The sequence below is a fragment of the Haliotis asinina genome, chromosome 9, assembly GCF_037392515.1.
Source record: "Haliotis asinina isolate JCU_RB_2024 chromosome 9, JCU_Hal_asi_v2, whole genome shotgun sequence".
NCBI lineage: Eukaryota > Metazoa > Mollusca > Gastropoda > Lepetellida > Haliotidae > Haliotis > Haliotis asinina.
In genome coordinates this window covers 15598284-15623740 of record NC_090288.1, presented here as the reverse complement: position 1 = coordinate 15623740, position 25457 = coordinate 15598284, and the positions used below count along the sequence as shown (strand labels likewise).

The 25457-nt window shown below is 41.0% G+C and overlaps 1 protein-coding gene across 1 annotated transcript; it reads right to left on the bottom strand.

Moving 5' to 3' along the window:
- On the bottom strand, positions 1-25457 carry LOC137295744 (glycine receptor subunit alpha-2-like). The gene is made up of 8 exons (XM_067827275.1): positions 25386-25457; positions 24276-24517; positions 9679-9746; positions 6565-6785; positions 5436-5518; positions 4194-4331; positions 1489-1835; positions 1-1145 (listed from the first exon to the last, which is right to left on the bottom strand). Exons 2-8 carry the CDS (start codon positions 24424-24426, stop codon positions 936-938), a joined length of 1218 nt encoding a protein of 405 aa, XP_067683376.1. The 5' UTR covers positions 24427-24517; positions 25386-25457; the 3' UTR covers positions 1-935.

Sequence of the window (25457 nt, the reverse complement as noted above, 5' to 3'; positions counted from 1 at the left end):
TCAGTAATATCACAGTTTTATTCTCAATTTTAAAGTAACACATTACAATATCATGAAGATAACCACTCAACACTTGTTAGACCTGCTGTAATGTTCTCTTCACATTAATATCGTACAAGATTGATTTCATTATGTTTAACAATATGTAAAATAACACACTCAAGAAGAGTATTTTAACAGCAACATTTGGATGATGCATTATAGGGACACTCCAGGACAAAAGAAATTACACTCCTGAAAAAGAGTGAGTGAGTTTGGTTTAACTCCGCGTTTAGCAATTTTGCAGCAACATCGCAGTTGGGGATCTAGAAAAGGGGTTCACACATTGTGTCCATGTGGGAAATCGAACCCGGACCCTTGGCGTGACGACCGAACTAACCACAGCGCTCCCACAAATGAAGAAATGAACATACTTAACATTAGTGGCGAGTGGTGACATGTTTATGCATGGATTATTAACAAAACGACGTCGTCGTCTAGAAGCAGGCCATGACTAAACTCCTACATTTGTAGTTTCTGTGGAAAATAGAAACAAAACCCAGACATCTTTCTATCATAAAAGTCATTGTACGTTATTATCGACGGCACAATTTTCATATCGATAATTATTAACATACTAGACAAAATATGTTAGGGATATTGGTATTTTTATGACTGATACTTTGTCAGTAAGTCAATGAATAAATACATAATTATTCATGATTTCAAAATTTACGAATATCCCTAACAGTTTTTTCCAGCATATTTCGGAAGAGTTTGGCTTAAAACATATTTCCTAACGACGATATATCCGATTATCGAAACTTTTAGCCAATCCTGAAGTCCATCGTGTTAGATTAACCAGAGGTGTGTTTCAGCTTAAGACGGCATCAGTCTATGGGGTGTGCTTTCTTTAACCAGGCATCTAGTTTCAACACCCAGGCGTACCGGCGCAATCAGTCGACGTAAATATAGTACACAAAGTACACGATGTTGAATATGAGGAAGGACAGAGGGAACCCGTATCGGGAGATCGTGTCCACCCTCTTCCCAGCATCTTTGACCTGTTTGAGCGCACCGTTGCTGCTGCTACTGCCGGACTTGTTGTCATCGAAGGTAGACGCTTTTGACGGCTCGGTGTCTGTGAAACTTGTGCTGCTGGAAGCCTGGATCGAAAAAAGCAACACATGTCAGATTGCTGTCCTGCAATAATAATTTTCAAGAGCGGATGTCGAAGCTATATGACGGCGGTCTGTAAATAATCGAGCCGGGAGTAGACAAAACAGTGACTGCTCAGTATCCTGAGCATCTATTACTTCAAGTAATAGGCGGAAATACGAAATTTTCACGTGTTACTTGAGGCTTTACAAGTGTTTTCCTCAATTTCAAACGTGGACTGTGGATTTTAGAGTGCTTTTAACCCCATGAAAAACTATTTGGCGTTAAAGATGAACTTTAGGCATACTACTGGTGTATTTTTTCTACTTTAGCAAGCATTTCAGTACTTACTTTAGAGCTGTATTTCTCCCCCTTCTTGTGTTGTCTAGACAGTACCGTGACGACAGCATACTCCATGTAAGCGGCAAACACAAACACTAAGCACGACGTCATCCACACGTCGATGCCTTTCACATAGGGTACCCTGGGAAGTTGTGCACGCGCTCCAGAACTCTGGGAAGTGATGGTGAGCACTGTAAGGAGCCCAACTGAGATTCTGGCGGGAACTGCCTCGTGGTCGATCCAGAACGAGGCCCAGGACAAGACGACGATGAGGATACTGGGAACGTAGGTCTGTGTGGCGTAGAAGCCGATCTCTCGTTTCAGGTGGAGGATGACTCTCAAACATGTAAATGTTCCTGAACCATGAGAAAAGGATGAGCGTCAATGTATCCTACGTACTTTGGACTGAGTGAGTCAGTATGGCTGTACCCTGATTTCTGCATTATTCCAGCAATATTACGGGGTCCACACATAGTACCCATATGGGATATCGAACTCGTGTCTTCAGTGTGATAATCAAACACTTTAAGCACTAAGCTATCTCTCTGCCCCTTGTAGACAAGAAATGTTAAATGATCTTTTTTGGCATTTTATATTTGCCCTGCATTTTTTGCAGTCAGATACAATCGTGTCTTGGCTTGTCAACATCACCAGTAAGAAAAGGTTATATTTGCGATATACGTATACAATAAACACTTACGGTGTTATGCCGATTCAAACGTATTCCAACCCCGAATAGCAACATGGGTACAATGTGTGAAGCCCATTCCATGGTGTTCCCACCGTTTGGAATATTGTTGAAAGCGGCGTAAAACCATTGTTACGAGTGTGTATTTTCAGTATATTTTTGTTATTAATTCAGTAATAATTATTATTGGGTCACAATGTTTAGTGTTTTGAATAGTAAATATTATGGGTCACATTTCGTTTTAATATCAGGTCAACACTTCTAGCATTTTGGCATTCCGGAATTTATCTGTTCCTAGTTTTCGATGTCAACGCCTGAATCTACATTATCTGCTGTCGCACCGATCGCTGTGTTTACATTTTGCCATAGCTGTTCCCTTTCACATCAAGACTTGGTGAGTTTGATATATTGTATTTTTGTGACCCACTGACTTAGATTTTGTCTCTCTTGAATTGTACCTGAAATCTGCATTGTTATATTGACTTGTGACTCTGTATACCTTGCTCTCTCGTTGCATAATAATAGAATTTGAATGTAAACAACTTGTCTTTGTTCTGTTTTGCTGGTTTACAAGGGGATTTCTTAAATTAAATTCTTAACCGTAACACCATACTCACTCATTCAGAATCTTTCTTGAATTATTCATACCTGGGACAGTCAGTATTATCTTACTCTTATTCCAGCAATATTACGGGGTCCACACATAGTACCCATATGGGATATCGAACTCGTGTCTTCAGTGTGATAATCAAACACTTTAAGCACTAAGCTATCTCTCTGCCCCTTGTAGACAAGAAATGTTAAATGATCTTTTTTGGCATTTTATATTTGCCCTGCATTTTTTGCAGTCAGATACAATCGTGTCTTGGCTTGTCAACATCACCAGTAAGAAAAGGTTATATTTGCGATATACGTATACAATAAACACTTACGGTGTTATGCCGATTCAAACGTATTCCAACCCCGAATAGCAACATGGGTACAATGTGTGAAGCCCATTCCATGGTGTTCCCACCGTTTGGAATATTGTTGAAAGCGGCGTAAAACAATTGTTACGAGTGTGTATTTTCAGTATATTTTTGTTATTAATTCAGTAATAATTATTATTGGGTCACAATGTTTAGTGTTTTGAATAGTAAATATTATGGGTCACATTTCGTTTTAATATCTGGTCAACACTTCTAGCATTTTGGCATTCCGGAATTTATCTGTTCCTAGTTTTCGATGTCAACGGCTGAATCTACATTATCTGCTGTCGCACCGATCGCTGTGTTTACATTTTGCCATAGCTGTTCCATTTCACATCAAGACTTGGTGAGTTTGATATATTGTATTTTTGTGACCCACTGACTTAGATTTTGTCTCTCTTGAATTGTACCTGAAATCTGCATTGTTATATTGACTTGTGACTCTGTATACCTTGCTCTCTCGTTGCATAATAATAGAATTTGAATGTAAACAACTTGTCTTTGTTCTGTTTTGCTGGTTTACAAGGGGATTTCTTAAATTAAATTCTTAACCGTAACACCATACTCACTCATTCAGAATCTTTCTTGAATTATTCATACCTGGGACAGTCAGTATTATCTTACTTCACACATAAATGTCGTTTTCTCATTGGCTGAGCTCTTCTGAATATTGTTTTATGTACACCACTTTCAAGTAACACTTTCTGTGTTACCCCTTGGCAATGCCGCCTTGTTTCAATTTATTTGTAACTGCGTGTTAGTGGTAGTTTAATTGAGTCACGTATGATGCATGGAAATTACCGATGTTTTGCAATTGCAAATCGATGTAAGGAGGATAATTCTAAATTTATTTTTCTTGTCTGTCGTTGTCGGTATTGGCTAATTGCCTAACTCTGGTATCCATTATTATGATCGTGCTTCAAATAGTTCGAAATTAACTTTGAGGTGATCGGTAAGATAAACACGTTGTTTACTTGTCCCAAGGGCCCATGGCTTGATGTGTTTATGTACACTAACCAATATCCCCCTTATGATTAGAGAACATACTATTTATTTACCTGTGGCGTATGTGACAGAACAGTCACCGTGTGTAATTTTAGTGATGGTGAAATCAGGGATATCTGCTCCTTTGCTTTTCTGCACAGCGGCCCTCTTAGAGGAGAAAGCAAAGTATAGATCGTCCGACGTGAAACTATCTGTAAATAAACAGTGTCCATTACTTCACATGAAATGCAGTAATATGTTGTTATACGGGCGTGTAAGAGTGAGTGCTTATTGATTTATGCCGTTGTCACCATTCCTGCAATATCATGACAGGGACACCAGAAGTGGGGTTCATACACTGAACCAACGTGGGGATCGAACCCATGTCTTCAGCATGACGAGCGAACGCTTATACGAATAACCTACACCACCACCTGTGTGCGTTCAAGATACAGCAATGTGCAACGTGTTTATTCGGTACGGACTTTCATGGTGACACAGAACCATCAAAGAGCATCCAGGTTCTATTCAACCTCTTCTCCAGAAGTTTAGTTTGTGGATTGTGTGCCATGGTCCAGTAGACAGAGGGGGTGGCAAGGTGGCCTTGTGGTTAAAGCGTTCACTTGCTATACGGTAGACCCGGGTTCGGTTCCCAAAAGGGTACAATGTGTGAAGCCCATTTCTGGTGACCCCGCCGTGATATTGCTGGAACATTGCTAAAGCGGCGGAAAAGCATACTCACTCAAGTAGATGGAGGGTCCGCTTGGAGGGTACACGTTTGATGGTGCGTTCCTAGTTCACGACATAACAAGGACATTGAAAATGACGCTTAGGGCTATTGAGGAAATGAAACAAGGGTTAGACAAAGAGTATATTTTGTGTGGAGACGCACACGAACGCCGGCACACGTATACGTACATCGCCATATTAGAGCGCTAATCTTAAACACGACATCCTCATATATTTATTCCACTGTATGATCCATAGTGTCAACTTGTATTTTGAGATACTTTTGTAGGGTCGTGGGTCCGCTAAAATACATCTGTGTCACTAGTTTACTTTTTAAATCCCAACAGCGCAGGACGTTTTCATTAGGTCGAGATCACTGGATCGATCACTGGATCCGCCACCTTATAACTGGAATATAGCTGAGTGCAAGATAAAACTAAACTCACTCCGTGACTTGGTCGAAATATGAATACACGCACCGACACATTTCATAGTTCTGTGTATCAGGTTGTGTATAGAGCACAGTGCCATGCAAGTTCTGTCGAACTTACGAATCACACTAGCTTCTTTTGAATGTTATTACTTACAGCTTTCCATGTCGATTTGACAGGTTTGTTGGTCTAGTGGAAATTTGTGAAGGTCCATGTGACAATCAAAGGTTACTGACAATCTGAAAGTACAAGAACACAAGAGGATGAAGTTTATAGTGGTCATGACCTAGGTTTTAGCTACTATCTTCCTCAAAACTACCTGTATATGATCTCCAGGTGAAAGCAAATGAACGGCCCCATAAACAACCATTATAACTAATTGACGTCAAGTTTGTCTGTTGTTTTGTTTCGTATTCTGTACTATTCGAAACAAAAGTGTAAATAATCAACTCCAGGTGCAACCTATTCTGACTAAATTTGTGTTCATGTAGGGCCAGTGAAGATACGGGTTAGAATTGGTCCTCTGTTATCCATGCTTGTCGTCTGAGCCGACTTATGGAATCAGGTGGTCAGATTCACTGACTTGACTGACACGTCATTTTATCCCAGTTGTATACATTGGTGCTCATGCTGTTGCTCACTATATTATCTGGCCCAGACTCGATTATTTGCAGACCACCACCAAGCAGCTGGACTATTGGTGAGTGCAGGGTCAAACAACAAATCAGCTGTCCGTAAGCGCGTCTTTACGACAAGCACAACGGATTTAGGATTTGGTATTCTGACAAGGAATCCCATCATGGACTGGAAATGAGGACTCTCTCCACCCTGAACAATCTGTCCTGTTTTCATGCATATCAACTTCATTTGGGGAAATTCCCAAAGTAGCAAAGCTTGCAGACCTGTACCAGCTGATAGCAATGGCGAGGTTGGATGGGTCTTGGTAGGAAAGTAGGATGCAGGTTACACAGCTTAGGTATCATAAGCAGCTGCAAAATACAATTTTCAGCAGTAAAGGAACGCCATGTTTCCATCTGTGGCAAACCAAATTTTCGAATGACACGACGTTTTACGACATCTACTGTAAGTTGTTCGTGATGTCAATACAGAAATGACGTTTCACGACAAAGGCCGCAAACCGTTCGTGGAAAGACTTCCGCCCGTATTCCAACTTGAAACCTAACCCTAACGTTACTATGTAGGGGTGGAAAGGGGCGGAAATCACACCGTGAAAGAAACCACATGGCGAAAGACTGAGAGTGAACTTGACATTTTGACAACGTACCTTTGCGAGTACAAGATGGATCCGTCCGGAGATAGACGAATCATGACATTGGGGATAGTGATGTCATGTCTGCTCTCCCGTTTCGACTGGGGGAAGTACAGGTCTGGCACCCACAGTGAGTCCAGACGTTTCTCGCTGATGACGATGCTCGAGTTCAGTTCGTCGTAGGCCAAACGATGATCACGCCAAGACTGCCGGAGGAAAAAACTGGCACTGAATTCCTGCAACAACGGGGAACAGAAGTGATAAATAAATTGTATTAACCACATACAATTGAGAAAATATTTCTTGGCTGAACTTTTACAAATACAGCGAATATTCGTTTATCCAAACCCTAGTATATCCAAACCGTCGCTAGTCCAAATCCTCGTTTGTCCAGACCTGGTAGTCTGGAAAAGCTAGTTACAAGACAGTTACCGTGAGATGAAATATGTGCAACTGTAAGTATACATCTGAAAACTAAGAACTGCAACACCGGAATAGTTTCAAGTGCACTATCCGGCAAGCAGAGAGAAGAATAAAACCATGGCTCCTTCTCCTTCTCCTATTCACGGCAAATAGCAACAAATCTGTTGATGCTGCCTTAAGGAATATGCACTCACTCACCATATCCTGCTTCTGTCGCATCACCTGAACGTCGGAAAAGAGGCGCGGGTACTTCATGCACCGCACACAGAGCCTGAGAGTATGACACGTTATGATAACATACGTTTATGTGAACAAAATCAAAGCAAATGGGCCCTCCACAGATGTCAAGTGCTGAGATATCACACAGTCGGTACGAGGAACGATGCAGTGTTACTATGGCGACCTGCTGCCCAAACTGGAATCATTATCCATCCGCTGACTAGACTAGTGTGTTCATGGAGTGATTGATAGATTGAAGAAGTGAGATTTACCGCCGCTTTTAGCATTAATCCATCGATATGCCAGAAATGGGCTTCACACAAAGTACCCATGTGGGGAATCGAACCCATGTCATGGGTGTGACGGGTGAACACTTTAACCACTGGGTTACCCCGCCGCCCCTATTGCTCGTGGAGACTACAACAGACGTTAAAGTTCTTGTTTGACTTGATGACTAGCCGTGTTTCTATCATCATGGATGTTCCACTGACATCATGGGTGTTCCGACTCCACATCGTTGTCATGACCATAGGTTTCCTACAACCGTTTAGTCGGTATTGAAATGACTAGTGACAAACAAATTCTACTGAACTGGTAAATTTCGTTGTCATTTCTGCGGCAAACCTCAGGGTATTTCTAACTATAACACTATAACATAATTCACAGCCATACAATAGCATTGGGATACACAACGACAATCTTCTCAAAGCGTTGCAATACTCTTTTCCAAATGTATTTTTCATGTGACCCAAGGCACAAACTCAGTCAACATAATATTCTATAGGCACCAGTATACTATAAAATACGTTGTTCACGTTAAACCCTGTATTGCAGACTTTCATCGTTCCTAATGGAATTTTACGACCTCCGGACTGGGGTTTAGCTTCCATGAATCATAGATGACTGAACTCTGATATACTGTACCTCACATGGGTAGTTTATTGACCGTGCAGCTGTGAAATGTATTAATGCCCAACTGTACAACACGTAGCCACAGGAAACGTTACATGGCAATGAACTTCATTGATCTTCTGAAGTGCATGGGGTTCCTGGCCCCGACAAATCCTTCACATAGACATCCTGAACATGATATCTGGTTTGTTTATAGGTATGCTCATTTGATATTGATTGAAGATGGTGAGGTGAGTTATGGGGTGGGAAAACGGAAAATGAGATATTCTTTCAGCTAAACTGCAAAACCAGGTGACGTATGATGTATAACACGATCCTGAATATCGTGAAAAGACTACTGTCCTAACACCATGAAACTACTTCGGGCAGGCACTGTCTATGGCATGGCCCCGACCCACAAAGCAGTCGTAACTATGGTTTGTCACAAAGTTTCTTTTTTCGTTTTTTCACTCTTTATTAACACACACATAGGACCACGACTGGTACATATCGACCTATAAGTACGACGTGTACAGACCCAGCTTCGGACCCGAGAAGGTCCGGGGTAGAACAGGTTTTCAGCAACCCATGTTTGCCATAAGAGGCGACAAACGGGATCGGGAGGTCAGGCTCGTTGACTTTGTCGACACATGTCATCGGTTCCAAGTTGTGCAGATCGATGCTCATGCTGCTGATTGCTGGATTGTCAGGTCCAGTCTCGATTATTTACAGACCGCCGCCATATAGCTGGAATACTGCTGAGTGCGGCGTAAAACTAAACTCACTCACCTAGCTTCGTTTAACATACATTGAATACAGGCCTTTTTACTGTAACATAAAGTCAAAAGCAGTTAACATTTATAATTTATCATTTTATATTTATAAGAACTACGACTCATTACTTCTAGCTGTTTGATAAAGTCGCTTTTAAAAGCTTTGAGTTTTGGAATTTTGGAATTGCATTTGACACATTGTATTTGTAATATAATATTAGCTTTATCTAAAGAATCTGTTTCTTGACATCCAAGCAATTCACTTTTTCTGTAACTCTGTAGTTAGAAATGTCTACAAAATTCATTCTGTTGCCAATCGATAAACTTGAACCAAAAAGGCAAGGCTAAACAATAAAACATGCATATGTGATGGGTAACAGCATCAGTTAAATCACACTTCACGCACTTAGCAGTATTCCTAATGTGCAGGTTTTGTAAGTAAACATTACGCAGTACAATAGGGTGTCAAATTTTAAAATGCATTTTCTGGAGGTAAACTCATAATAGGTCTCCGTTTGTATTTTGCAATTTTAGGTGATGTCTTAAGTGGTTTCTGTTGCAATAAATTGCACCAATATTTAGATTTATTGGTGACTCATTTCCTGGAATGTTGTCAATTAAAGGATACACTGGTAGCGTGATCCTGGTATATGTTCACAGATTACAATTTATTAACTAAGATTGATCTGTGACATATTAGATGATTTAACTGAAAAAATAGTTAATACTTGCAAGCTGGAATTGATAAATATTCATACTCTGTGAAGAACTAGTCACTTTACTCCACATTAAAGCTTAAGCAAATAAAAGACCATGCACTCACCATGTTGATGTCGTTGACTGGTCCCAGTGATTTTAGCGTCAGATCCAGTTCCACTCGAGTTGCTTCCCCTGAAAAACACAAAGCCACTTGAAAAGAGTGAGTGAGTTTAGTTTTACCCCGCACTCAACAATGTTCTAGCTGTATAGCGGCGGTCTGTAAATAATCGAGTCCGGGCCAGACGATTCAGTGATCTCGACCTAAAGAAAACGACCTAATCTTAACTAAAGCGGCCCTACAGGAATCAGAGCCGTATAGCATGGGCGTGAGTGAGTGAGTGAGTGAATGAGTGAGTGAGTGTGTGAGTGCGAACGCTTTAACCACCAGGCTACGGAAGACAGGAAGGTATGCCTGTTATTTAACGTTTAACTGTCTTGTGATTTATCGTAAACCTATTCTGAAACTGCTGCCAAGCAGCAAAACGGAGACTTACATTGCGTTCATTATTGCCATGGCAACGGGTTAAAACATCAGTTACACACTACATAACATAATCTGAAACTGTAACGATTAAACGGATGATAACTTAGTTGATCGTGACATCTGAAATATCAGTGCGATGACTCACACTTTGCTAAGGCATGAAGACAATGCACAGTCTCGACTTACAAAGTAAGTCTAGGACCAGATGGCATGGGCAAATTGCGTCTAAATGGTTGTAATTTGTAAACCAACATGACTCGAAAAATATACTCTCCCAACAATCAATAACTGTCCGAAGACGACCTAAATTGGTCAAGTTTGGAGTGAGTGAGTGAGCGAGCGAACGAGCGAGTGAGATTGAGTGTGTGAGTGAGTGAGCGTGTGAGTGAGTGAGTTGAGTCTTACGCCGCATTCAGCAATATTCTAGCTATATGGTGGCTGTCTGTAAACAATCGAGTCTGGACAAAACATTCCGGTGATTATCAGCATGAGCATCGATTTGGGCAATTGGGAACAGCAAAGTCAGCGAACCTGAATACCCGATCTCGTTAGTCGCCTCTTACGAGTCGTGTTCAAGTTTGGTGGAGTGGTTGGCTTGGCGGTTGGTTTGTTGTTTAATGCCACACCAAGCAATATTCCAGCTATATTGCGGCGGCTTGTAAAAAACATAGTTTGGATCAGACACTCCAATGATGAAGAGCATGAGCATCGATCTACACAATTGAAAGACGATGGCATGTGCCAACCAAGTCAGCCAGCCGGCCACCCGATCTCATTAGTCGCCTCTTTCAATAAGCATGGGTAACAATAGACTAATTCTAACCCATATCTTGATGGGTTCATGGTGGAATGGTTGATTGGGAATCGGCAATTCGTATTTAACTTCAGAGGCGACGTTTAGGATAGTGGTTTATGCTTGGTGACTTGCATGTCATCGTAGATCGAAGCTCTGGATGTCAATGGATTGGCCAGTCGAAACTACTGCCGCTTTGTGTCTGGAATAACGCGATAAAACAGACGAATAAACAAATAAACATCCCCAAGGAATGTTATGAAAATCCTTGTAAATTGCATACATTTTCGGCGCAGTTTGATCATCACGCCTGAGTCTCGATTCCCCACATGGGTACTATGTGTGAAAGCCATGTCACGACGTAAATTGTAATACTTGCAGCAAATTGTAAATAATACAAACGTAAGTTGTTAAAAAGCTTGGCGTAAATTGTAATGAAAAATTACGTAAATTGTAATAATTTTAGTTCCGGTAAAATGTAATAGATAGTAGTAGTAGTCAATCAAGGTCCTCCATGATTTGAGACGTGACGTTGATGAACACAGAGTCGACATATTAAACCTTTTCGATTTAACCAGTGCCTTTGATACCATCGACAATGACAAACTCTTCCATAGTCTCATGGGCGATTTCCCCATTGACGGAACAGCTCTCATTTGGCTCCAGTCATATCTGCCGGGTTGTGTTTAGACCGTCATCATTGATGAACATTACTCGGACTTGGCCAGCATCAAGTATGGCGTTCCATTGGGTTGGTTCTGGGGAGAGTCCTGTTTATTGCACGTAACAGAGCGTCATTGATGAGCACCGTGTGAATCGTCATCACTATGCAGATGATGGACAGGTGTACAGATGCTTGTCTCCTGACAAGGAACAAACAGCTATTGCTTCGAAAGACGTCCCAATGCTGTGTCAGTATCAAATCCTGGATCCTAGTAAATGTTTTGGTAGTCCTTCGTGTCCGAGGAAGACGTTTCATTTTGTCAACTCATCTGTGTTTTCGGAGGTCGCGGCGCAACCCCAGACTGGAGGAGCGGGGTCTGGAACAGTGGGGGCACCGAAAGTCCGTAGTTTGGATCACTGCTGCTGATGTTCTGTGGCGTTGATCTCTGGCAGCAGTGAGCTTCTGCTGATGAGCATCCTCGAAAGTGACAGCAGCTTTGTGGATGGTGGCTCGCCAGCTTGATCGATCACTGGCACAGCCCTCCAATTCCTTTGGTTTGAGTTCACATCACTGGAGATTGGCTTTGACTGTGTCCTTGTAGCGCAATGTTTGGACGACCTTGGTTTCTCTTTCCTTCCTAAAGTTCTCCGTACAACAAGCGCCTTGGCATGCGGTATTCTTCCATGCGGAAGACATGTCCTATCCATCACAGTTGGGTCCTGGTGAGCATGGACTCTATGTTTGATGATTTGACTTGGTCCAGGACCTCAAGATTGGTAATGCGGTCCTGCCAGCGGATTCCAAAGATGGAACGTAGAACACGCATACGGAATTTCTCCAATTTCTTGGTGTGTTTACGGTACAGCGTCCAAGTCTCACATCCACAGAGGAGGGAGGGCAGGACCACTGCATTGTACACTTTCAATTTTGTACTCAAACGGATGTTGTGTTGGTTGAGCACTTTGTTTCTGAGTCCTCCTAAGGCTTGCATCAATTTCTTTGTCTAAGGAGCCGTTGGAGGAGATGGTGCTTCCTAGATATTTGAAATGTTCCACATTCTTCAGCTGAGTGTCCTCAATGACGATGGTCGGAGCTTGGGGTTTGTTGCAAAGCACCTCAGTTGTACCAAGGCTGCTTAGCCGGCCCGCCAAAGCCGTTGCCCACGGTGTGGCCGCTGTTGCATGCTACAGCTCCGAGAAGCCACAGGTGAGAGCTGGTCTGCCACTGGTCCTCACCTGTCACCCAGCTCTCACCTGTGGCTCCTCGAAGCTGTCTAGTAAATAAACTAAACCTAACTGGCAACAAAAACGTATCTATTCTCCTGGGTCCAGTGAAACGGAGGAATCTTCGACTACTCATATTCCTTTCCGAGATTTTTCACGTGACAGTCATGTCTCTTATCTAGTTAAGATCTGCTTTATCCCACCCTGCAACATTGATAATATCAGTCAATACCTGACAACTCAAACAGCAACAACGCTCGTTCTATCCTTTGTCGTAAGCAGACTTCACTACTGCAACTGTCTGTTGGCTGGTGAAACCAAGTGTCAGATACAAAAGTACAAAATGTAGCAGCCCACATGTAACGGGATTCAGGAGGAATGATGACACAACACCTGTTCTATACTTTCCATACTGGTTGCCTGGGGATTTCGAAATCCAGCTTAAACATTTCTGTCTTGTTTTCAGCTGTATGTCTGGAACTGCCCTACACATTTAGCCAGCTTTCTACAAGCCTTCTCGTTCTCTCCGTTAGCAGGATAGACTCTGTTTGTGGGCCCTAGAACAAGAACAGTGTAGTATGAACTCATGACTTTTGTCCTTGCAGCACCAGTGTCCTGGAACTTCCACAGAATCTCTGGGACTGTACTGACTTTGCTAGATTCAAATCCCAGTTAAAACCACATTTGTCCAGGATATACGTTTCAAATATCACTGTGCAATTTGCTACATTCTGTCAGCGATTTGAACATGGACTGCATTATAAATGATGATGATGGTGAGTTTGAGTTATACATTTTATTGAACAACAACAGCAGTTTTGTTTAAACAAGATTACTAAATGGTGTTTGGAAAATGGATTTACACTTTGACAAAAATACATGCTTGATTGACAAATAGTTATCCACAAAGTGTGGAGGTGAACGGACGACCCCACCCCCTGAAGCTCAACTGAGCACTTGAAAAATGTAAATTGGATTAGGTCTCCATTACCTTTGGTGGAGCTTTCAAAAGCTACCTTAAAGGTTTTGATTCTATCTACTGTCACGCCCTGAGATTTTGTCTTGGACCTTTTCGTACTTCTCCAATCGATAGTCTATGTGTCAAGGCGGATGAACCATCCTTAAAACACCACCGGATCAAATTATCATGCTGCAGCATGTCATTAAACCCTTTTCGAACTGCCCAATGCGGCTTACACTTGTGTGTTTAATCCTCTTCTTGAGGATCTGTGAAAAACACTTCTCTTATTCCACCTCTTGGAATAAACATAAAACCGTTTCATTCTGCTTCTAACATTGCCATAAATATCATATCTCCTTCCTGCCTGTTTTATTCTCCTCCTTGGCAACTGATGAGGCCACAGATTTATCAATGACCACAATACTAAAATCTGAAACAAATGACTTACAATACAGACAAGAATATAATCAATTAAGAAATAAAATATAAAACATATTTATCCTTATTCACATATGGATACAAGGATGATGGCGCAGTTACTTGTGTCATTTTCGCTGGATCAAGAACAACACCTTTTCGATTACCCGAGAACAGTTATATCTTTCCAGCTACAGCAAACGCCATATTTACAGCCCTAACATATAAACACCTTGAATATAAACAATACATAATTTTCCGACTCTGATTCGTGCCTTCAGGCTATCAAAATATGTCATCATCAAATATCAATATCATCATCAAATCTCATATCCATGATCCATGCAGAAGAAATGGGACACCCATGTCCGTCGGTTCCACTTACGTGGGTTGTCAGGCAAGATTTGAGGTCATTATGTGATGATGTCGCATTGGCCATACGCGATGTACACATGGAGACTTATTAAAATGTCAGGATCCTCCGTCTTGACGAAAGAATCACGGTCAAGCATGTCCTGCTTGTCTGTGTTGATTATCACAAGGGATAAGTTTTTCAATGTGAAAACTGTTCATGATCATTTTACTGCTGTAAATGTTTATTCGGTTAGTGTTAAACAAGACATAGTGGATTTTTGCATAAATTCTGAATAAATTTTGCCAATAGATAAATGTTTTATAATTAGTGATTTAGAATAACAACCAGGATCGTTTAAGGCTCCCCGGAGTCTACGTAAGTTCCCAGGACATCTGAAAGGACGATGCAAACCCAGTAGGGGTCCATGCACAAAGCAAATGTACTGTAAGTCCCCACTGAACATAGTATGGTGATCTACCTTCAGTTGTTGTAATCAGCAGCCTGGTTTTATATTGTATTGTCATTTATTGTTAAGATACCTTAGATTTAATTACACATTTTAAATCTAGTTGCTGTACTGTCCTTTCTAAACAGGTAAGTATATTCTCTAATCTTTCTTATTCATTTATAAATGTACAAGTTTGTGAGTCACGATATGACTGAAACACTTCCAGTGTGACATTAAATGTTAACTCGCTCACTCCTAGTTATTTATCAAAGAAGGTGAACACAAACAAACCACTTAGTGTGTAACACCATCCTAGCATATTAAAGTATATGCACGTTTTTGTAATCGTAAAACTAGAGGCGGTTGTTTGGTTTTCTTGTTGCTCATGAAGCTGAACGTATCGTAAACATACCTATACAATCCCTGTCTTATATCAAACGGCCTTGGCCTACCTCTCAACATTTTATTATTTATGCGAGCTAGGTTATGTAGCTCTAGTACATCAGACATAACATCTAGATAATGTTTGTGTCGATTTTGTTGTTGTTCATGAGGCTGAAACGTACATATTTATAAACTCACTCTCAGATAATTGTCGAATTTAAGAACATCGCTGTCCTGTTGATAGAACGTTATCAATATTTTACTTTGAAATATCCATTCTGTTTAATATTACGTCCCTGGAACTAAGGAAGTAAATACAAAATCATTTTAGATTATACTTGCCAGATTTTTAATAAACGCGAAGGGAATATCAACATTCCTACAAGCTGCATGAGAAGCCCGTCTTCCACATGCACTGTGTTGTTGCTTTCGGGCGTTTGGATCAAACGTGGTGCTGGTGTGTTTCAGCACCCTTCAAACTGTTTTTCGCCAATTTTGACAATGTTTCATTTCACTCAGACTCAACGAATATTGATTCATTTGCTTCACAGTTGTACGTTCTAAAATATCGTTTAAAGTGCCCATTAAGCACACAGAAACTAACATTTATCTTAGAGTATAAATGACCTCACCACGTTTATAATTGTGTGTTACATATAACCGTTAGAATCCCTCCTCTGTTTATGCTTGCCTATCAGAACCTAACCAGACATTTGCCCGAAAAACATCATACGGAAGACAGTTGAAGATTTTACATCGATCACATATCAGGACGAATATACCTTTTCGTCATATAGCTAGGAGGACCCTTGATGCTACAGTTATTATACTTTCTGAAGGTCAGTTCAGTTGGTGTTGCACATCCTCATGGGTACTACTTTTCAGCAAAATTTGTCAATTCTTTCACGCTAACAATTTTTACGTCGGGAAATCCCTCAGATTTTTTCTGTAACCTTTACAGTTATTTCAAGGTAACTTGGGACACCTTTGGTATAAATAATTTACATAAAATAAAACTATCGGTTACACCTACTTCGGTTGTCAGACCAGACTTGAAGAGGTCATCATGCGACGATGCCGTACTGGCTCTACTAGACATACTCATGCATACCACTTAAAAGGTGAGGATCCTCCACTCTGTAGCCCTTGTGTTATGAGAACCACGGTCAAGCATATTCTGCTTGACAGTGCTGAATGTTCCGTCAAAAGGGATATGCATTTCAATGTAAAACCTGTTAAGGATCTTTATAGTGCTATTAACTTTCACTGAATTATCGAATTTATGAAAGAAATAGAACTGAAAGATGAATTTTTAAATTCATATCTTTTTTCAATGAATGTATATTTAGTATTGGTGATTTAAATTAGAAACTCAGTTTGAGAGTTGCTGTACCCCCGAAGGGGTTAACATAGCGTTAAGTTATTGCCCCCTGTGGTTATTGCAAGAAATTTAACTCTACCAGATTTTTAATCGTAGCATTTGTGTTATTTTAATGCATGGCTATATGTTAGCATAAACGTCAATGGCTGAAGGGATGGTGTAAATCCAGCTAGGTTCATGAAGGTAGCAAAGGCATTGTATGTCCTCATGGGCCCTAGTATGGTGATCAACATTCACTTGGCGATCTCTAGCTCGTGTTTTATATCGTATTGTCTTCTTGTACAATGTTTTAGTTTTTCATACTAGTTTTATGTTCCTATCTGTGATATTCTAGTATTTTTTCCGTCCATCGTCAATAGATTTTGCTCTTCAAAATGTTTTCATTTTCTTTATATGAACTGGTTTCGTCACGATATGGATGAGCTATTGCCAATGTTACGTTAAATATCATCTCACTCACTCACTCAAGGTCACCAAATTCAACTGGTGTCGATGAATCTCGTCACAATCTCTTGGTACCGAATTTGAACACAATCCATCATTCCCTTCTTGAGTTATCTCCCTAACAAGCATATGATGTATGAAATGCAACGAAAAACGAACACACGCGTATTTACGAGTGATTAAAGCTGTTATACCACAACTAAACCTATTACCATTTACCTCAATTTCTATTACAATTTACGTTTGTTTTACTATTTACGTCAAGGGTTATTACCATTTTGCTGGAAGTATTACAATGTACGTTTTACTACAATTTACGTCGTGACGATCCATTTCTGGTGTCCACCGCCGTGATATTGCAAGAGTATTGCTAACAACGGTGTACACTAAACCCACTCGCGCAATTTGGTTGAAGCCTGGAGAGATACCTCTTTCATTATTATTCCTCCCTGACAGATGACTGACTGGTATGATGATTGAATGAGTTTAGTTTTACGCCGCACTCAGCAATATTCTAGCTATATGGCGGCGGTCTGGACCAGGCAATCCAATGATCAAGAACATGAGCATCGATTTGCGGAATTGGGAACCGATGACATGTGTCAACCAAGTCGACGTGCCTGACCACCCGATCCCGTTTGTCGCCTCTTACGAGAAGCACAGTCGCCTTTCATGGCAAGCATGGGTTAATGAAAGCCTATTCTACCCCGGGACCTTCACGGGGCGGTATGATGATTGACTGGTATTGGTCGACTTACTTCTTAAACAGTTCCGAGTGCTAGTGGGTGGGTTAGGTTTTACGCCGCATTCAGCCATATAGCGGCGGTCTGGAAATAATCGCGTCTGGACCAGACAATTCAGTGATCAACAGCATGAGCATCGTTCTGTGCAACTGGGAACCGATGACATGTGTTGACAGAGTTAGAGAGCCTCGATCCCGTTAGTTGCCTTGTATGACAAGCACGGGTTACTGAACATCATTATTGTCGCTTGGAACTTTCTGAGGACTAAATCGACCTAATTTTCCTAATATGATCCTAAACGAAGAACATAATTTCAGGATAGATTATGATCTTTTAAACATTGTCGTCGTGCTGTTTCAGAACCGTTTTGTTAATTGGTTTTGTACGTGTTGTATCTACCGATCTTTGGAAAACAAAGAAGTAATTTGCAGCAGGTAAATATTCACAGAATATAACTTCGGTTAAATTTCATAATTTTTCCCCGCGTACACAGAATGACAGAATCGATCTCGTCCACAGAAATGTACTGTTATTTCACGCCACATCAAAGAATGACTTGAAATTCGGTGTCTAGATAATTGGTAATATGACTCAATATTTTTCTCCCAACGAAGGAAATGTACTCTATGCAAACATACTTTTTTTTGCAAAGAGAGTGAATGTCTGATTGAAGATTGAAACATGTAACCTGACGTACAAAAGATAGTACACACCTGGAGCAGGAGAGAATATTTTCACTGAAGCTTGATTTTCTACGTTGCCCCATAAACCTGTGGCACTCTTAACCATGCATACATTACGATATCTGAGGCGGTTGGGCCACGTGCAAATAAACTTTGTGATTAAGTCACTATCACTATCATAGCAGCAGCTTTAAAAATATTTTCGTCGTCTTTCGGAAAGGAATCACAAAATATCGATTATGTCATTTGTTTTGGATGTCAGTTTAGTTTAGTTATGAAAATGTGTGTACAGCTTTTTCAGTTTAACCCAAGCTACTCTACAAATGCATGACCCGGTAGGTCAATTGGCACTTACGGCAGGTCGAGTTAAATTAAATAGGGGAGCAGAGAAAATGAAGCAGCGACAGTGTCTCGGCTGTTCGGACATGTTCACAATCAACTGACAAAGGTGCCCCACTTCACAATAATGGACCCAACCGGTTGTGACACGGTCACGCAATGCATTCGTATTCACTTGATCAGGTCAAGCTGAACACGCTGTAAATAATCTAGTCTGGATCAAATAATATATTGATAGTGGGATACGATAACATACACTCTTCATAAAAAGAAACGCAAAACCTAAACATCGATGAAAATAAGCTGTAATTCAAGGAGGTGTAGATCAGCGGAAAACAAAGATACATGAATGAAATTTTGTGGAGAAATGCATTGCTATCTTGTAGATATTTCATGGGAATAACTGTCATCACAGTCATTACGTCTGTCCACCAGGTGGTGTTGAAGTCAGTACCACGAATGACCACCTCCAGCTGGTACCACTGCCCGACACCTCCTGGGTACGGATCGAATCAGTCGTTAAATGTTTTGTTGTGGAATGCTTATCCATTCCTCCTGTAGCATGTGGAAAAACTACTGAAGATTCTGTGGTGGATTACGACGTCGACGTACCCGTCTGTCGATCTGATTTCCAAAGGTGTTCGATTGGGTTTAGATCCGGAGGTGTGGAGGGCCAGGGGAGGGTATTGATGTTATTGACCAGGTAGTCCACGGTGGCTCGTGCTGTGTGGGGCCTGGCGTTGTCCTGTTGGAAGAGCTGTCGTTGACGGTGAACAAGGTGAAGGACGTGCGGATGGAGAATCTGGTCGATGTATCGACTGGCCCGTCAGATTGCCTTGGACAAGCACAAGTTCCGACTGCGGGTGTATGATATCGCTGCCCACACCATGACATTCTGCCCACACCATGACATTCTCCCCACAGAATCTGTCTGATGCAGTTAGGAGCAGGACCTTCATGACGTCGGTCTCTAGAGATGGTTCCTACCATCACGTCGCCTAAGGAGATAACGGGATTCATCGCGAAACCATATCCGCCTTCAGTTTGCCAGGTTCTATGGAAGCACCGTGTTCCACCATCTAACTCGTCGACTTCGATGTAGTCGTGTCAAGGAGGGGACAACTTTTGGACGTTTGGCATTGGTATTCCTACCTCTCGGAGACTACTCCTACTACTCCTGGTTGTCTGATCGGACACTCTTCGAGCTCCAAACTGTTCTTATGCTGTGTCCCGGGCGGTACGATGGCGGTCACGTAAGTTACCCGGGTGTACTGATCTTTTCAGGTGTGGTGACTCTAGGTCTTCCAGATCTTGGACGGTCATTTGTCCAAGACCTGGATGAACGTTGACGATCCCTGCCACCTCACTCTTTGATTCACCAGCTTGCAATCGTCAAATTGCCTGATTTCGATCGGCAGCGTTGAGACGTCCCATTTCGTGTACAGTACTTGCAAAGATCGTGGATGAAACTGTGAGATTCATTTGGGTCTTTATAGTCACATGTTGTACTCATGTTTTGCACGTGAGAAACAATCATTGTGCATGATATTCGTGATGCATGACATCCACGCATATCATGACAATCCTGATTGATAAAACCGTTCAAAATCATATTTGGTTGCGTTTGTATGTGTACAAAACTGTAAGTATCATTTTTAAATGTCTTCTTTTTTTGAAGACTGTATTTCAACCAAGTCACCGAGCCTGACCACCCAATCCTGTTAGTCACCCTCCACGACAAACACTGATTGCTGAAGGCCGATACTAACCCAGATCTTCACGGGTGTTGTCAAGAACATACAAACATGAAGCAATGCCCTGTAGGTCTTTCACCAGTGAAGTAAAAGTCATTTCCTAAGCTGGTTTCAGCGTCATGCATTTAACCGTGAAAACACCCGTATATACGATCATATCATTTTGCACATATCACCCGAAGCACTGTGTACGTGTTTGTGTGTGTGTGTGTGTGTGTGTGAGTGAGTGTGTGTGTGTGCGCGCTCTATAAAATTAAGACATTGTATAAACAGAGTTACACGTTAAAGTCAGGCCTTTTAAGTAAACTTTTGCATGCCTACCACCATGAGATGTGTGCGTGTAAATACTTGTGCAAATGTGTCCTTGGTAACAGAAGCAGTAGGTCAGTAGCTTTAGATGTTCGTTCAGGATAACATCAACATGTCTCAAGCTCCTATTGAAGTGCTGTGTAACCATCTATTTGTGCATGATGATGTTTAGTAGAACGAAGCAAACAGACCAGCTCAATTATCTTCGGAAATTCAAAGCTGTGTGCATGACAAGTTCGGTTTTAAATGTTGTATTTGGTTGTCCTAGTTTCAAAGCCGTGATTACATAAGATGAGTCATATTTTTGCTTGAAAGCAACAGTACCAGCGGGACTGAAATAGTGCATGGGTTATTAAACCGAAATGCCATCCCTCATGAATAATTTCAAGACCAGTAGTAATGAAGAGAACTATATTGTTCTTTCACTGGCTTTTAGTTCCGCACTAGAGAGCCCTTCCTTTAGCAATTAGCCTGAAAAATTGCATATCGTAGAAAGAAGTTGACATCGATGGAAACAGTAATTCGTGAGTGATTTGAGTGGCTTTAGCTTACGCCTCGTTTAGCAGTATGCCCCTAGTATCACCCCTGGGACACCAGGATTGGGCTTCATACGTTGTCCCCCATGTGGGGAATCGAACCCGGGTATACGACGTGACGAGTGGAGGCTTTAATCACTAGACTAACCCCCACTAGACTACCTCCAACGGTATTTCGGAGCTGACATAAAGCCGCTTAACACAATATCCCGTTAATATCATATGATTTCAGGTTGTGTGCTTTCAAGGAACCCCTGAAGTCGTCCAAGGCCCCGTTTCACAAAGCACCCGAAAGGATACGACTGTCGTACCTCCAATACAGGGCCTAGATTTTCGAAACTTACATAGCACTAAGATCGTCGTAGGTTAATGTTACCGTTTGACACTTACGACTATCTCAGCGCTAAGAGAGTTTCGAAAATCTAGGCCCTGTTAAATACACTAATGACGGCCGGTATGCGGCGATAACTTTGTGAAACATGGTCTAGCCTTTCGAATCTGTCTTAGCGCTAAGATAGTAGAAAGTAAGTGTCATACATAAACATTAACTTAAAGTACCTTAGCACTTCGAAAACCTAGGCCCAGGGCCCATATCTCTGTCATTTATTGAGCCTCCTTTGGTGAAACCTTCACGGGGTAGGTACTGTCAACCCAGAAACATGCACAGGGCTAATCTAACATCGGAACTGTGTTGTCGTCATTTAGTGAGTGAATCTGTTGGGTTGTAAGCAACATTCCTACACTCACGGTAGGGGACACCGTCTTGAACTACTGGGCTTCACTGCACCATATGACGTGGTTCCGATGCCTGGCCTAACACACATAGAAAAAAATTCGAACACCTGTCACTATTTCACGCCAAACTTTGAAACACGCGCACGCACGCACGCACACGACCCACCCTCCACAATATAAATAAATAAGTAAACAGATAAATAAATGTCTATGTGAAATAGAATAATTAAATAAATGTTACTGTAAAAAATGAATATTTTTCTTCATAAATAGTGATTAAGTTAAGATATGGACTTATCTAAGATTCTACTTTTGAAATGATTTTTACCAAAGATGAAAGTCTTTGTGTTTCTTCTTTTGTGGTCACCTGCTCTGATAGTGCACGTACTCGGTACGACTACTTCGTCAGCAAAAGCCACTTCACACACAATTCGATTGCCTTGAATGCCTCCCTCACGCACGTAGTGTGAAACAGTGCATTTATCTAAGAGATGAATCAATATCTCTTACCTACTTTGCGTGTACAATCAACGTGTCATGAATTCCGTTTTATGTGAAAAGAGATTTGTCATGAGTCAAGTAGAATGGAATAAACGACTACCTTCAAGTTTATACAATGTAACAAATAGGCAAAGAGATCCACACAAAGTTTAGGATATCGATTTGTATCAAAGGAATTTGGCGATTTACCTTAGTAGAATGCTTTATGGAAGATATGAGGAAATTCCTACATTGAATGCATCAGCGACAAAAGTGATGTCCAGTGCAATTCCCTATTTTGACCTGTGCTAGTTCCCTAGTTATTACAGGTGGAGAGTTAACAAGCCTTTGCATGTGTTTATGGCGGGCGCCACCGGTGGGAAAGGATGCGCTCACCTTTCGAATTCGAACAACTGTCACTATCTGACAGTAAATTATAACCGCATGAGCAGTCATCATAAACGCAATCGCTGGATTGTCTGATCCAGATTTGCTTGTTTACACACCGAGTTCTACGGCTGCGATACTGCTAACGGCGTCAAATAACACATACTCATGATATCGTCCCATTTGTGCAGTCGACTCTGTTTTCAGCAGCGATTTCCTACCAAAGCGTGAAGGGTTTTGTCGTCTCTCTTTATGTTACATGAAAATAATGTCAAATAACCCTTTCTTGAAATCCATGTAATTCCAGATTTACAGAGCCCAAACGAAGTCGCGCATGGGTAGACCCACAATACCGGACCCCTTTTATCCATATATGAAAAATGTATTGTGAAAAAACCAATGTTTATACATTCTCGAAAGGGCTATAAATGAGGCAGTCATAAACTATCAAGGAAGATAGTAAAGGGTAAGAGTTCCGCCCTTACCCCCATCCCCATTAAAAATAAAAATTACAAGCTGATATGCATACCTCACTCTAGATACACATTCAGTAAACTAGAGCAGGTTTAAAGAACAATTAATGAACTCATTTAAGTGTCGGAATACTACACCGGGCCAGGAGCAAATTTACTTAAAAGGGGTTACGGGCGGAACTCTTTCCAGTATCTTGAGGAAAATATGGTTGTACTTGGAAAAGACAATATTTGCCTTGAACTTTCATGCAAAGATATATTTCTACAAAATGTGAGAATGATTTGTGATCAGACACGCTAAAGATGAACGCATTAATACACAGTAGCAAGCTGCACTTTGTTGACAAAATTACAGGTTATGACCGAACGCAGATTGGCAAATGTGTACATGGATCTTTTTAATTAAACCATTGCTCTCAACCCAAAGATAACATTGCCTCTGAGTTATTCTTACTGAACCCTCCGTCCACTCCCACCCCAAGCGGAGCACACCCTCATCCCCCCAAATTGAGTGATTCCATTTCACAAAATTCCGTTAGAGCACCTCAATGAATTTCCAATGCTTGTTACCAATGTGGTGTTTGGATAAATGTTGCTGTTTGATTTTGGACAACTACATCGACTATTCCTTTCATAATAATGCATAACATGACGAACAAATTTCCTACCTGAATCATCTCTTGGTCGAATTGTGGCATCGTACCTGTCGGCGTTGAGCAGACGATTCAGAAGATCACGCTCTTTGGTGGTGATGTTGCCAGCGGCGACGGTCGGTGGTACGTTAAACACGAGCCACACGAAAATCACGTGCAGGAGCATCACTTTTTACTCAAACTGTCTCAGTCTGCACGAGCAGCACGCCTACCCGGAACGTCTCGCGTTGTTTTCCGGAATGACAGATGTGTGTCAGCTGCAATAAATCGAAAGGCAATCTGTCTTCGCCACAGAAACATATATTTTATCGTTGACAACAATCAATATAACCATAGCAAACTGACTAGATTCTCCTCAATCCATTATGTGGTTTTAATTAATCCAAATTATATCTAAGTAACACATATCCTGAAGCAATTGTTAATAACAACATAAATCAAGTTCACTTAAACGAATTATTCATGAAGCTCAAACAATGTGTGAGTTATTTTCTATTCAATGTACTCTTCCCGATGAGGGGAACTGTTTCAACCGAAGATCACGAATCAATACAAGAATTGTTCAAAGAATCAATAAGGCTCAATAACATTGATAATAATCATATACTTGGTCTGAACAATATTACTGAATCAACTTATTTTGGTGCACTTGAAGTACAGTTTCGGGTCCTTATTTTCAAAGTTTGAAAGGTCGAAGACAGAAAGTGAGCATTGTTTTACGACAGTCAACAGGTATCTCTCTCTCTCTCTCTCACACAGACACAGACACACAGACACAGACATACACAAACTGATTACATACATGTATACAATATCTCAAGAAGCAACTGAGAAAGCAAAAAATACACTTGAAGTTAAAGATCATTTAGGTTAAACAAGATAACAAGTGCCATTATTAAACTACTAACATAGTAAACACAATCATTGACTCTAAATAATTTAAAAATGAGCCAAGAAAACGTTTGAGGTTTTGTTCATCAGTTACGAAACAATCCAAATGACTTGACATACTAAGGGTTCCTTATGAAACACATGAAATAAAGTTAGTCTGAGGAAATTAGTAAGAGAAGCTCAGATTCGGATTCTTCTTAATTTGTGAAAATCGGTTAAATACTTATGAAATACCTTGAACGTTAACAGTAAGTCCACGACCACAGATGTGTTCCTCTCCACATACCACACACTATACAATAAAAG